Source organism: Castor canadensis, chromosome 9, assembly GCF_047511655.1.
Source record: "Castor canadensis chromosome 9, mCasCan1.hap1v2, whole genome shotgun sequence".
NCBI lineage: Eukaryota > Metazoa > Chordata > Mammalia > Rodentia > Castoridae > Castor > Castor canadensis.
This window is the reverse complement of record NC_133394.1, coordinates 22,497,770-22,513,084: the sequence shown is the minus strand read 5'-3', so window position 1 is coordinate 22,513,084 and position 15,315 is coordinate 22,497,770. Positions and strand designations below refer to the sequence as shown.

General features: G+C 39.8%; 1 protein-coding gene across 9 annotated transcripts in view; it reads left to right on the top strand.

Moving 5' to 3' along the window:
* Positions 1–15,315, top strand: part of Fam13a (family with sequence similarity 13 member A) — a 309,967-nt gene that overhangs the window by 213,934 nt on the left and 80,718 nt on the right. Inside the window, exon 1 of one of the 9 annotated variants that reach the window (XM_074041355.1) lies at positions 7,060–7,811. The exons of 7 other annotated variants lie outside the window; for them this stretch is intronic. In XM_074041355.1, the coding sequence (XP_073897456.1) occupies positions 7,783–7,811 (29 nt within the window). In that variant the 5' untranslated portion in view covers positions 7,060–7,782. Of the gene's footprint in view, positions 1–7,059; positions 7,812–15,315 lie in introns of those variants that run through there. One more of the 9 variants, XM_020174621.2, reaches the window with a different exon arrangement.

The following is a 15,315-nucleotide window of genomic DNA, read 5'->3' as shown; positions in this document are numbered from 1 at the left end:
ATTTTGCCAACCAGTTCATGGACATTAAGAGATTTTGTGTGTGTGTTCAGTATTTCATGTCTCAGAAATAGGAAGAATTTAACTAATATTTTATGGACACAGAGTCAATCAATTACCAGATCACACTAAACGGTTTTGACATTTCTCTACAGGAACTGTGCCCAAGCCTGCGTCTCCTCTGTCAGGAAATATCGTTTGGTGGGGTGACAGGTCACTGGGACGATTTGAGGCAGCTGATCTCAGGGTGGCAGCAGCTGTGGAGTGGGACATGACTTATTTTGTGAGAAGAGAAACACTATTACCCGACTCCCAGGAGAGATCTGGAGAGAGTTGTGCCCAGGGAGTCCATCCCAGAAAAATGTGCTTGAAGCACTTATTTATTGGCAGTGATAGTGAACAGAGATTCCATCTGGCAAAACTGCGGATTTTTTCCTGTCCCAGAGAGTTGGAGAACAATTATGTAAGGCATCCCAAAGAATTTATTTTTAATCACTTTTTGATAGAGAAGTTGCAGTTCCTCCCACCTTATAAGAAAATCCCATTTTTCTAAAATAGAGAAAGCTTACGTGTGAATTTCTATATAACTGCTATTTCATGCACGACTTGTCTTTTGATGTTAATACTTGGTCCTTCTAATTTGAGTCCCACTTTCTACACTGGCAGCGATGAGATAGATCAGTCATACAGGTGAAGCAGGGAGCTCTGAACCTGCACCCCAGGTGTGCCTGCTCCCTGGCAGCAGCCTCGTATCCACCCCTCACCTGCAGCTCAATGAATGAACTCTGGGAGCATTCTGAGATCTAGCAAGGCTACTCAGATACATTTCATGGAAATAAACCCATGCAAAGTTTTAAAAGCAAGCTGCATCATTAGCATGAAAGAAATGGTCTTTGGGAAAACAATTATATAATTTTATCCCTGTGGGGTTTTTTTAAAGCAGTCTTTTATAGACTAGATAAATCTAATTGATAAATGAGAAAATACACTTTAATTATGTGGGTTATTATTATAATATTTTGGCCTCAAGTAAAGTAAGCATTTTTGTTTTGCTGTTACTGAAGAAAATAATTTGCCTAACTAGAAATTCCTTACTTCTGTGAGCATGAGCCTGTTTATAGTGTCATTATCTTGCTTTCTAAAATAAATCTTTTATAAAGTTTTATAAATATTCTTTAAGAAATACCCTAGTTTCTTTATATAAAACAACACACCAACCACCTCCAACTTCCATATATTAATTTGGGTTTTTTTGGAGGGACTGGAGTTTGAACTCAGAGCTTCATGTTTGTAAAGCAGGCACTCTGCCACTTGAGCCACACCTCCAGTCCATTTTGCTCTGGTTATTTTGGAGATGAGGTCTCGCAAACTGTTTGCCCAGGCTGGCCTCAAACTATGATTCTCCTGCTTAGCCTCCCAAGTAACTAGGATTATAGCTGGTCTCCAGCCATGTATTAGTTTTTAATAAGAGAAATGCAATTAAGAATACTATTTAAAACTTGACTTTCCATCTTGTTTCTATTTTAACATCCCACTCACCTCTTCCTTCCCTCAGTGCAACTGGCTTGTACACTAACACATCATATGCACACACAATACACACACACACTAACCACAAACAATGCTGAATGAAAGTAGCAGAAGAGGTCTCAATGGTCCCATGTATGTCTTTCTGTTGGGACAGCCATTATAAGAGTCTGTGACCTTTATTTCATATGTGTATAATCATTTAGCTAAATCCTCAGGGGAGAAGAAGGATTCTTGATTTCTTATAGGTAAGCTATCTATCTACCTATCTATCTATCATAAATACTAGTTGGCTTAGTCATAGCACCCCTCCAGTTCCCTCTCCCCCCTTTTTTTGACACTGTTGATGATGGTAATGATGATGATTTTGTCCTATGATAAGCCCAGAAATTCACTAGTGTTCTACCCCCGATTGTTGGAGAACTAGTTTAAGAAGGATTCTATAGAGCAATGCCAGAGTATCTAAGTTATATGTGCCCTAAAAATCTTGGCTTCATGAGTAAAGAAGAAAATTCATGTCAGATTTAGTGATTACCATTGAGTATCTCATGGAGGATGTTATTTCTTAGTGTGTTGTTCGAACACTCATTTAAGGGGTGTGTGTGTGTGTAAGAACTCTTGCCCAAGAAGCACCTTCTTACCAAATGTCTAAGAAAGAACTTATTTTCATATATCATCATGTCTTAGGAAACAAATTTATCTTTAAAAACAAATCTGATTTTAAAAGTGATATCTGAAAACAAATGACTGTGGCCAAGAAATGTTCTGGTTCCTAGGTTGTTTTTCATTGACATTGAAATTAAAACAAATAGAACCACATCATTGTTGGAGCAATTGTTGCTCTTGATAGCACAAGGGCAAATATAAATATTACCAAACACTTGGGCTCTGCTGAAGAAGTTATGTAAGAAAATTAGTAATCTGCAGACCATGTGAAATAGAGGAAAGCAAATAGACGACTGAGGAGAAATTTCAAAGATGCAGAAGTCCAAGACTGAGTCTTTGCCCAGCTTTGTGATTGCACCACAGTGTAGAGCCCAGCCAGTGTATCTCTTAAGTCAATTATCAACGGCCATTTTCTTGAGGCTTTTAGTTTATCTTAAATAAAGTACTACAAAGAAAAATTAAAAAATGGATAAAAAATTTGTGTGGCAAATTTAAATCTAATCAGAGGAACTGTGCTCTAGAATTGTTTATCCGTTAATTCATTCAGCACTTATTAAATATTTGTTCTATAACAGTTCTTGCCCTGGAGAATTTACCATCCAAAGGAAGGTAATGTATAGATCCAACAATAACAAAGCTATGTGGGGGAAAAAGCATAAGTATTGTAACAGATGCAAAGGACCCTATGAGTTCAAAGGGGCAAGAGATGGTTTCCAACTGGCGTAGGCTTGAAGTATGGTACAAATAGAAATTTGCCCAGAAGGAATGGGTTGGGAGAATATTCCATGCTAAGGAAGTAGCATGAGTAAATGCTTAGGTAGAAAAGTTCAGAGAAGATTTCAAAATAGGGAGGCAGGTATATCTGCAGTGTTTCCTTTAGTTTAAGCAGCTGAACTGAAGAGGTAAATTGGAGTTAATCTGAGAGAGACCCAAATGTCATTTTTAAAGGGCCAGGGTTTATATAAGAGGTCGTTGGGAGCTATTGAGGTTTTGAGCAGAGGAGAGAGTGACCAGATGACAGCCACACTAGGAAATTCCCTCTGGTGATGGTGAAGTGTGCACACTGGAGAGAGGACAAATGGAGGGAGAAGGTTACATGTGAGAACAGTTGACACAGGGCAGACTGATAGACAGATGAGAGGGCAATCGATAGACCTGGTTGAAGGGAGGAGCAGAGAGGGAGGAGAAAGATGACTCATGGTTTGAATCTGATTCATAAAGAAAATAATAACATCATTAACAAGAAGGGCCAGGAGGAGGAGAAGTTGGAAATCAGACAACATGGGGTTTAGAATGTGTTGACTGGGGTGCTCTCCCAATAATTATTGAGCACTAAATCTGCCTTGCACTCTTTTAACGTGTTGTACACGCATGGTCGCACTGATAACCTTGCAACCACCTCAGTCCTTCTAAACAACCCGCTGAGTTTACACTGCCTGTCAGTGATACACTGAGTTCTAGGCCCCAGAGGCAGAATTTAAAGCCCAGTGTTCTGAATGCATGTACTGAATGGTGCCAGGCGTGGAGGCAGGAGTGAAAGAGAAGAAAAAACAAGTGAAATTAAAGGAGAATGGTGATCAGGAAGGTTTAGAGGATTCACAGGAGAGACCACGCAGAGCCAAAGATATTCAGAAAACTGTTTCAGAAACATTAAGAGAACTGTGATGCACACCTGGAATCCCAGTGTCTCAGGAGGTAGAGACTGGTAAGATAAAGGTTCAAGGCCAGCACAAGCAAAAAGTTAGTAAGACCTAATCTCAACAAACAAAGCTGGTATGGCAGCACACATGTGCAGTCCCAGCTGTGCAAGAGGTGGTAGGTGAGAGGATGTAGTCCCAGTCCCACCCAGGCAAAAAATATGAGACCCTATCTGAAAAATAACCTAAAGCAAAAAGGGCTAAAAGCATGGCTCAAGTAGTAGAGGTCAAACCCCAGTCTCTCTCTTCTCTCTCTCTCTCTCTCTCTCTCTCTCTCTCTCTCTCTCTCTCTCACACACACACACACACACACACACACACACACACACACACATACAGCATGAGGAGGGGAGGATCTAAGCAGATGCACTTAGATTTAGTGGCCAAAAGAGCATTGGTGGACTTCAAAATCAGTTCCCAAACAGGGGTGAAATTAAAGTCCATTGGCATAGGCTGGGGGAGTCCATAATTTATGAGCGGTAGACTTGGGCAAGTCAGAGGGAAGAAGGGAAACTGTGCTGAGGAACACTTGCTCAGCTCCTATAGGAAGGAGAAGAAGTGAGCAGTGAGAGACAGATGGGCACGTGATGTCCAGCCTCCTCCAGAGGAAGGACAAAGCCATGGACAAGGCAATGCGATCCTTGCTTAGCTAAGAGGCTGCGTTCCTGTGCTGAGGACTGTTTCCTGTGTGGTGAGGGAGGAGGTATAAATGGGACAAAGAAGACCGAAGGCACTCAGTCCTGTTTGATGACCTTGACTCTCCATTGATTAGGAAGAAGTGATCAGTGACAGAGAGGTCAAGGCTGTGCCACTAGAGAAGACGTTTTTGTGGGTGGGCAGTGAGCAGTCACCTAAAGAAAATTTAAAAGGTTTCCAGGTGCAGTCTGGTGGTTCACGCTGCGATTAAATTGCATGACTTTGTGGTCTAACTACTTGCCAGTGTCCTGTGACTTTCTTTGGCAGGGTTTAGCAGTCTGGCCATAGGGAGCCCAGCAAGCAGGACTCATAAAGGGTGAAGCAGAGGATGGTAGTGAACTGGCTTCAGGACCATCTATATGCTGGGGGGTGGAGGGGAATGGATGCAGGTTGTCTGTCCAGACACTGCAAAACAGCTGCCCAGAGGCTAAGTGACAAGGTGGAGTGGTGGAGGAAGCAGTAGCAGCTGAAAGGGTTGTGCCCTAGGGACTCAGTGAGGAGGACCTCTACGCCAGGCTCCTATCAGTGTTTGAGGAGTTAGAACCAACAGAGGTCCGGGTAGGGCACTACCTCCCTGCTGCCTGGCTGAGAAGAACTGACCAGAGGATGTAAGTAACAGAAACAACTAAGATGTTCGAGTGACCAATGCAGTGGGTGGGACAGAGCAGGGGCTGCCATGGAGGTACAGATTGATGGAGGATCATCAAGAAATGCCTTGAAAATGATCAGAAAAAAAAAAGGAGTTATCAAGTAACAATGTCTTGAAAAGACATGTAATTACCGAGTTATTATGTTAATGGATTTTAAGAAAATAACCATTCACATTCTATGTGATCCAGTATGCTATAGGAAAACTTAATGTATCAGAGAATATATGTGCAATCAGACATGGAAAGAAATTGTAATTCAGCTTCACATATTTTCTTAATGTGGGATCCCTCATTGTTGAGCTTTTATGTCTGTTTTAGCCAGAAAGTATTGACGTGTTCATAAAATTCAGAAAAGACAAAATATTATTTCTGATCATTTGAACCTTAACTATTTCTTTCTTTTAAATTTTTTATTGTTGTGCTGGGAGTACATTTTGACATTTACAAATGTTTTTACAATATATCATGGATGAACTCACCCCCTCCATCATTCTCCTTTATTTCCTCTTCCCCCATTTCTGGAGTAGTTTCAACAGGTCTCATTTTCATACATGTGCACACAGTATTTGCACTATATTCACCCTCCTACACCCTTCCCCACATTCCTCCCCCTTCCCACTGGTACCAACCCCCCAAGGCAAGACCTTTTCTGCCCTTCTGTTCTCCATTTTTGTAAAAAACAAAATGACATTTTTGTTTGTTTAACATCCTGTATAGCTATGCAGGGTGTTTCATTGTGGCATTTCCATGCATATATGTATTATAACCTGAATTGATTCCTCTCCTCTATTTTTCTCCTTTCTGCCTTTGTCCCCTTCTTATAGTGGTTTCAACAGGTTTAAAAATATTATATTCGTGAATCTTAACTATTTCTAAGAATATCTGTATCTTACATTTTTTAAACTCATATCGAGCTCTAGAGCAGGTGGGAGAAGTCCTAAATCCAGTGTCTGCTCTGTCACCAATTTTCCATTTGAACGTGAACAGGCTACTTTATTTTCTAGTATGGCTTAATCATCAATAAAATAGATGCTATGATATATAATCCTAATTTTCTACCTCAAGCAGTGTAAAAGAAGAATTAATGACATTTTGAAAAACAAAAATGTTATGCATATTTTCAGAATTAAGTTATTATTTCTGGAGAATTCAAGTTAAAATTTTTCAAATCTAGAATCAAAAAGAAAATATATTACCAATTTCAATTTAAATAAAATTTGGACTTAGATCAACTCCTGTTGTTTTAAAAGGCTGATTTCAGTTGACAGTCTTATAATGTTTGAACATAAGATTCAGGATGATTAATTTATTTTCATCAGTTTGATAGGTGATTTAGTCAGGCAATGAAAATGTTTTTATTAGCAGATAATGACAAAAAAAAAAGCTAGCATCTTGTAATAGGGCCTCGTGTTCTAAATTCTCAGTTATGAGTATTCTGTTTTTGAAAATGTGGGAAGATTATAGCTTTATAGACCTACAAACTCTCCAGCTTCTGAATGTCATAGCTGTGCCCTGAATGTCTTTTTTTCTACTAGAAGTGATGGTCTGAGCCATGTGCTAACTCTTCAAACTCTCCTAATATGAAAAAAAAAAAAAAATCTTATGGCAATTTCTTTCTTTCCAGTAGGCTTCCTGCAAGGTCTGGAATCTGTGCATTAGCAGCTATATGTCTAGAAACAACACCCCAATATTCCATAGGAAAGAAGAAATTACTGTAAGAGGAAGATGATCATTGACAAGCATTTAGAAATCTTCCTATGGGAAAATCTGATTCTGTATTACCTGTAAAAATAAAGTAATAAAAATAAGAATACAACCCATGTTCACCGAGGAAAACCAATGTGTAAAAGTAAACACCCTCAATTTTGTAAGCATGAACTGCGTTAGTAACAAGCACAAGCAGTGTCCGTGCAAATAGGCTGTGTCCCCTTAGCAACTCCAGCTGTCCTAAGCAAGTGTCTCCCCCACAAGCCAGCACAACCGTGCCTTGGGTGATGTCACCAGGGACTTGTAAGCGGGGCAGGGTAAACAAACACCAGCAGGAGACAAGTGTGGGTAGGACAAGGGTCTAGAAGCATGCCTTCCTTCTAGAAACTTCTTGTGTCTTCCAAGGTCCGCCTACTGTTTTTCCCAAGGAAGAGAAGGGCGCAGCCCAGCTCCTGCCTTGCAGTCCTGGAAGCAGGCCATGGCTGTCCCTGACAAATGCATTTCCTGGCGGGCGGTCCCTGGGCCGTGGGGAAGCCCGGGACTTGGTTATTGGTGGCTTTGCAGACTGACAAGCCTGCAGGGTTTCGAGTTACAGGGCCAGGCGGGCCCACTGAGGCCCGCGGAGCCGGAGGAGGAGCCCTGCCCTGCGCCGCCCCGATTGGCCGCGTCCCTGGAACAAAAGGTCACAGTGGCCCCGCGGTGCAAAATAAATAGCGCTGTGCGGAGTTGCACGGCCGCTGTCTGCAGAGCGAGCGGGTCCCGCAGCGGGAGCTGCAGCAGGCGCCCGAGGTCGGGACCAGAAAGCACAGTGTGGAGGCTCCCGTGCAGTGTCCCCTGCGAAGATGGCTTGTGAAATCATGCCTCTGCAAAGGTAGGGTTTCATGGCTTTGGTTCCTGTCGCTGTCCTCTGGGCAGGGGAAAGCCATCTAACTTTGCCAGTACTTGACATCTCTTGTTAACATGCTGACTGTGTGATCTCTTGGTTCTGATCTGCTTCCCCGAGACCACAGAATTGCACCACCGTGCTTCTGTTTGACTGACAATTTTTGCCCAGTTGCTTATCTGGCTCACCGGATTTTTTGTTGTATTCAGTTATGTCCTTTGAATGGAAAGGAATATGGAAAAATGCAAGGGAAAACAGACCAAGGACTCTACTGAGTAGGTTTATGATGAAACAGAGTCAGCTTAGCAGTGCTAGCTAGCACTGGGGTTATTTCGAGGGTGACGATGGGCTGAAGATCTTTGTAAAATTCGCGTTAGGATTTTTCTAGGCAGGAATTTTCTGTCTGTAAGTACATTATAGAAAATGGGAATAAATGGTCAGGATAATATTTCCCCTTGAATAAATTCTAGATAGATGTATTGCCCAAATGACCCTTCTTTGAAAACTGCCCTGTAAGAATGATTGAGCGTTAGGTTTTCTCTTCAATGATTGCACTGTGGGTGGGGTAGATTGGGGGAAGGAACCACTCCATAGTAAAGTGAAGTAGGTTTGAAGGAAGGTGTTCCTGAGGCAGGACATGGCTAGGGAACTCTAAGTAAGTACTGTGTCCTCATGTGAAGCTGGAAGTCACCTCAGTGCTGACTGAACCCACTCCTCCAATTTCACCACCAGAAGACTAAGGCATGCAGAAAGGCTGAATTGCCCAAGGTCACATTTTATGATCTCACAAATTACTTTTTTAAAAATTAATTTGCTGATCACATTATCATACTTCAACATCAGTGGCTTTACTCGCAGTGACATTTCTTCCAATCATTGCTTCACTTATAGGGCTTCATTGTGAAGTGATTAAAGAAATAAACAAAGCAGTATATAGGGCTTTTTTTTTTTTCAGCAAACCTAGACAAAAACTAACTTCACTTTTAAAGCTATGCCACAAATATTTTACTTGCTGTTTGTTTTAGCAATGAAAATAAGATTTTTAAAAAATTATTGTTTATTTGCAAAATGGTTCCTACAGATAGACTGAGATAAACCAGTGGAGTTGTTTTTCTCTCACTGTACTGGCAGGTCCATTGCAATTCCTTTTCAAAAAATGAATAATTTAAGGCGGGAGAAAATGGCTTATGCACAGATCTATAATATTGCTATATTAATTCAGCAGAAAGGTCTAGATACTTAAAGCTCATAAGAGACCAAATCTTGTAACATATTCATGTATACTTTTTAGAGTTTTGACTTGATTTCCAACTTTAAAATTGAACACTTTTTTTTTCTTTATATTGATGTAGGTTTCTCAGAGTCTTAAGCAGATTATATTCAAATAAAAATGTTTACTATTACTAAACTTGATAGTGTCTGCTTGATAAGGTAACAACTGTTAAGAAAATAGGTCTTCATTCTGCTAAAATATTGTTTAGGCAGGTAAGCTTTTGACAGCCGAAATAAAACCAGCATTAACTTCCTGCAAATCATTTTGCACTGTTAGTGGTTACTAGTGAATATATTGACTAGGAAGAAATTGAGTGTGCATTCAAGAATGCCCAGTCATTACTTTGGCTTCTTTGCATTTCTGCACACTAAAGGTGACTCTGTGTGTTCGCTACCACAGTGTTTCCTGTCATCCCCAGCTTGTGCCTGTTTTTGGTGACAGACCCTCTGAAGGCAAGGACCAGGTATGTGTGGTCCTCTTAGCTCAGGGTCCTTGGTGAAGTAAAGCAGTAACACAGGAAACCTTCCTCCTCTGGCAGAGTTGTTTCTTCAAATCCCATTCATTTGGCTTTCATTTTCCTGACTGTCATGGTCAATGAAGAGCATCTCTGGCTGCCCCCGTCCTCATCCACCTGAAGCAGGAAGTTTGCTTTGGCAGGATGTGTGCTGACTCACTCTGTCCGAGGGCATCCAGGGGCTGGAGACTGAATTGGAAGTGGATGACTAAAAGAAGGACTGTACATGCCAGCTAAAGGAGTGCATTCTTACTGTATTGAGCAGAGAAGTCAATGTTTCTCCCACCCTCGGTGCAGGAGAATTACCCAGGAATTCATTCTTAAAATCAATTCCTTCCTGCTGCAGTCCTTCCCTAGATTTATAGGATGCAAATCCGTTTTTACAAGCTCACTAAAAGCAATTCTGATACAGATGGTCTACACTTAAGTGAAACACTCATGTGAATTCTAGTTAATGATTATAGCTTGTACAAAGCTAAGGACAGCTGGTACGTGTAAGAATCCAACAGTGCACTGTGCTCCATCCCAAGTTAATATCATGACCTTGTGTGAGGGTTTTCTCATAATTGGTGCTTTCGTTACTAGGTCATCAGTTTTGCCTGTTGAAACAGAACTCACTTACATTGTTTAATATTTTCTCTTTGACCAAACACTACTCTATCCTGCCAGTAAGGTCAAGACACAAATTCTGCTTTGTCACATGCTACTGAGGATACAGACACATAGCCAGACCATTGCAGAACGGTGTGGTGAGTGCAGTGACACACAGCCCGAGCATCATAATGATAGAGGTGTACACAGATGGATAACGTTAGCCTATGTTTTATTTGACCTCACCTATGTGTTTGTTCCGGAATGCCTCCTTAACTTGGGATTTCCATAAATCCTGTTTTAGCCCTTCATTACATGTCGTGAAAGTGTGCAGAAGATGCATCAATGTTTTGTTGCTGCTGATGTATAAGATAAGAATAATAAATGAAGTTGAAAACTAAGAATGAAAGAAGACACTTTGGTCCTCTTCAGTGTCTTTTGCTATCTGTTTCTTACTAAAGGTGATTCAGAGTTTCCAACATAAGATTGTTTAGAAACTCATGATCTTTAGTAAAAACTCTGCAGAGGCTGAATGTTTAAAATGTGTCCCTGAGTAAAAATACTCATTATTTTACAGGTCACTTCAAATGACTTAAATTAAACATGGAATCTTCTTAACCATCTGAGGTGGTTAAATTATTTTTTTAATCTAAAATATTTACCTAATGTTTTTTATAGTTAATAATAGAACTCAGCACACTGCATAGCCTCCTGTGAATAGTTTTGCTTTCTGAAACAATTCCTCAAAGAAATGAAATAATAGCAGAAATAAAGGAAGAAACTATGTTTAGAACTGAAATAAATATTCACTGAGGTGAGTAAGTTTTCCTCCGGTCACTAATGAAACAGTACATCTTATCAGATCCCACATTAGTTTATAACTCAGGCCCTCTGCATGAGTCAGTCTGTTGTGGTTTTCTCCCTTCAGTATCATGGGTCTGTGACTAAGGATTAACATATAGAAAGACTTTAGCAGGTTAAGACACAAAGGCTTACATCAGAGTCTTTTGTCTGTGACAAAGCTCAACTCTCATAGTAGTGTTTTGATTTGCTAGATACGCTTTCCAAAAGTCCCTAACTTAATTTTTATCCACAAAGGATAATGAGGATGAGGCTATGAGTGCTACAGATTAACGTAGCTTTCGTGCACTGGCACTTACTTTCCTGTGTGAGCATCCAGCCCTTTCCCAAGTTTGGTCAACTAAGTGAGAAGCTGAGATCAATAATGTCTATGTAATTTCTCTTTCGTGACTTCATCTAGCAAGTGATGACACCCAGTGCACGCTACTGAGGATTAATTTTGGGATGATAGTAATTCCCTTCAAAGATGATTTAAAGCAGCATGATTAATTAACATGGATTAGTGATCCCACGTCTGAAAATTTCACAGAACTTCCTGTCCGTGGAATTCATGTGGTCTCTCTAAGTGTTGATCTTCAGAATATCCTTTTGCAAATGCACTAACACGGTAACATGGGGACAATAGAGGAACTCACCAGTGAACAACCCAGATGCGGATGGTCCAGACTGTGAGCCTTCTGTGTGGTGTTAGAGAGCCCTCTGCTGCTTGTGGAGATGATACCTTTCAGTAAATTTATCTTCTGGATCCTTTCCTAACTCACTGGCTCTCTGTAGTCCTCCCTGTGCTACCCCTCCCTCTCCACCAGCACTCCCCCCAACAAAAAAAAGGGGGTGGCATTTTGCTTTTCCTTTGGTTTTTCATTCTTTTTTTGAGGGTACTGGGGTTTGAACTCAGGGCCTCATGCTTGCTTGCGAGGCAAGTGCTCTCCCATTTGAGCTGCTCTGTCAGCTCCTGGATTTTCATTCTTTATTTGTGAAATCTTTCCAAGTCCATGAATGTGAGAAATCTTAATACAGCTTGGGTTGGCGCTGTAGCTTTGCATTCTGTTCGATGTGATGAATATTGAGAAGTGGCCTCTGGAATGGTTTGGGGAAATGCTGTTGAAAACTGCATCAAATTAAATTTCTGGCAACTCTGAAAACTTTTCACCCTATTTTTCTGTGATCAGAGTCAATTGCCAAAAAAAGCTCGTACTATATAAATACTTCTTAATGCACTATTTAGTCTTTCCTTAAAAAGAACTAAGTAACTTTTTAAACAGATTCATTGATATGTAATTTAGACCATACAACTGACCTACTTAAACTGTGTAATTCTATAGCTTTTAGCATACTCGGAGTTGTGCAGCCATCAATTTTAGAACATTTTTATCACCTACAAAGAAACTATTTTTTAGCTATCAACCCCCAGTCCCTCATCCCAGCAGGGAGTCACTGGTCAACTTTCTGTTTCTATAGACTAGCCTAGTCTGACATTCCATGTAATAGGATGATATAATCATAGCATAACAATCTTTTGTAACATGTTTTTCCTTACTGTGGTATTCCCAAAGTCGACCCAGGTTGTAGCATCAGTCATCACTACTTAATTCCTTTGTATGGCTGAATAATACTCTGATTTGGGTATATCACATTTGACCTGTCAGTTCCTCAGTTGACAGACATTCAGTTGTTTCTTCCTTTTGACCATTGTGAATAACGCCACTATAAATATATGCAGAAATAACTTTGGGGAATTATGAAAATATAGACTCCACTGTAGAGCCAAATGGATCCTTCAAGGCCATCTGAGGCATCGCTTCCATTTTCTAGACGATTAAACCCAAGCAAGTAACTGTCTAGTTATATAGAGAGAAACAAATGGAAAGCATTCTGTGCAGATGTTTAAATAACCATTTCTGTGTGAAGTTGTTGGTCACGGTCTGTATTTGGGATTAACAGCAATTTCCTACCAGTGTACACTTAGTAAGGGAAAGAATCTGTCATTCTCTAAAAGAGAAAACCAACTAACCAGTAGAGGAAATTGAACTCCTGACCTTGTTCCCAGTAACTTGGAGCTCTAATAGGCGGACATTTGCTGCGCCAAAGACTAAAAGTGACTCTGGACAGCCGAAGATGTTTTCATATGTTAGGTATACAGTAGGTGTTCAATAAACACTTATCGAATTAGAGAGCATAGAGCAACTTAATAGCAACATTTCAGAGCACCATCCTCCACATCATTTCTAAAGTTCTCCATTACAATTGCTAGCAATATTCTTATGCCAAAAAATCACAAGCAATTTATTGACCCTTAATTATTATTTAAGGATGTAGAGCAAAGGAAAAACAACTTGGAAAACTATTCCTGCTTACATTGTGTAATGTTTGATATTTAGCCTGAGAAAAGAGAAAATAGTTTTTAGTGTATTTCCCAGATGTACTATAATCATTAAGGCAATTTAAGAAAAATAAAATTTTTATTTTATGTGCTTATTAAAATATAAAGTTTTCCTCTTCCACTTCTTTTTCCTGTGTTATATGGGAATAATGGATAAAAGTCTATTTTATGATCATATGGAATTAATTATACTTTGAGTAAGTTGAAAATTTATTCAAAGCAGTTGATTTGGAAAAAAAAAGGATTGTTGGATTTATAGTACAGACAGCAACTAGTTTGTATTTGGAGAAAGGTTTTGTTACAGTTACTGAGAAGTAATTTATAGGTTAGAGGATCCCAGTGTTACATTCAGTTTCACTAATTTTTAATAGACAACCCGATACTGGATTCCTAATACTTCAGGGTTTCAGACTGTGCCAGATGTTTTTAGATCACACATCTTATGGGGGATATACTGAACTTACAGAATTTATCATTTTATACATAAAATGGCAACTAAACTGTGACCAAGTACACATAAGTACAGCTTAAAAATTCTAATTGCCTATTATTTCCAAATTCTCAATTCTTTCTGAATTTAGAACTATCATTTTAATTTGAGCTCTAAAGTCAATTTGATCTCTGAAATCAAATAATATATATTTATAACTACTGCTGCCAAACTATTAAATATCAGAGTCCAGAAACCAAAGTATTGTACATGGTGGCCCTTGTAACAAATCATCCCAAAGCCGGAAGAGGGAAGTAACTTCAGTTCTTGCTTGAGAAAGACAGGCTAATGGAAATAGTGGGCGTGGACGATGGTAAAAATAAGACAGGTGAAAGCCTTAGAAGGTGATTTTTAAAATTAAATTAGCTACTTAAAAAAAAAATAATGGGGAGAAGGTTTAAGGAAAACCAAAACCTTTAAGAACTGGGGTCAGGAAAGCATGGTGTCTTCTTATCAAATAAAGAATAAAACTCTGAAAACTTGAACTTATCAGCCATAAAAACGAAGAACGGCTTTACACAGGTCATAGTAAATGAATGAGATTAAAGAGTAGGAAAAAAATGAAGGGTTTAGAAAAAGCATATGAAAATAAAAACGTCAACAAAATGATGACGAAAAGAAATGTGACTTCACTGTCTAGATTAAAATAACCCCTGAAACTAAAATTAGAAGCCAAATTCTGGCCAGAGTAGACCATTGATACTCTCATTTATAAGAGACTTTCCTTGCCTTTCAACTATTTGCCCTAACAAAACTCAGGAGCCTCCCTGTCTCTTGAGTAGCATGAGTGTCACTTTCTGTCAGATAACTGCTACCTCTTATGCTGACTACCCTCCATTACCACCTGCCAAGCCATGTCATTTTCCCTGGCTGCTCTAAATGAAGAGTTCTTTACCTGTCCATTATCATCTCCCAATAATGACAACGTGACCCTCAAAATTCAGTCCCAGTGTGGCTTTTCTAAGCCAGTCTCAACCTGTCAGGATGCATGGGTGCCCCAAAGGGCAACGGTTGGACCTGTGGCTTTAATCAGACTTAGATTGCAATCTCTCTGCCCTGCCTGCCTCTGGGCCCTTGCACAGTTAACTATCCTTTTAAAAATTCGTTCCTCTCATCTTAGAAATTGGGTTAGTAAAATACCTTCCTCTGAGGATGTTTTGAGGATTGAGTGAGATTGGTGTATAGAAGCTCTTAAGACAGCGGCTTGCCTTGTCATGGGAGCTTTCAATCCACAGTGGTGGTCCATCCCTGTTTGCATCATAAGTCATCACATTTCAGGTTTCTGGTTCTTGGCTAGCCTGTAAATTCTGTGAGGGTTGGAGCCATAGATTATTAGGTCATGTGTACCTTGGCATCAGTCATGTGTTCTAATAAGTAGTAGAC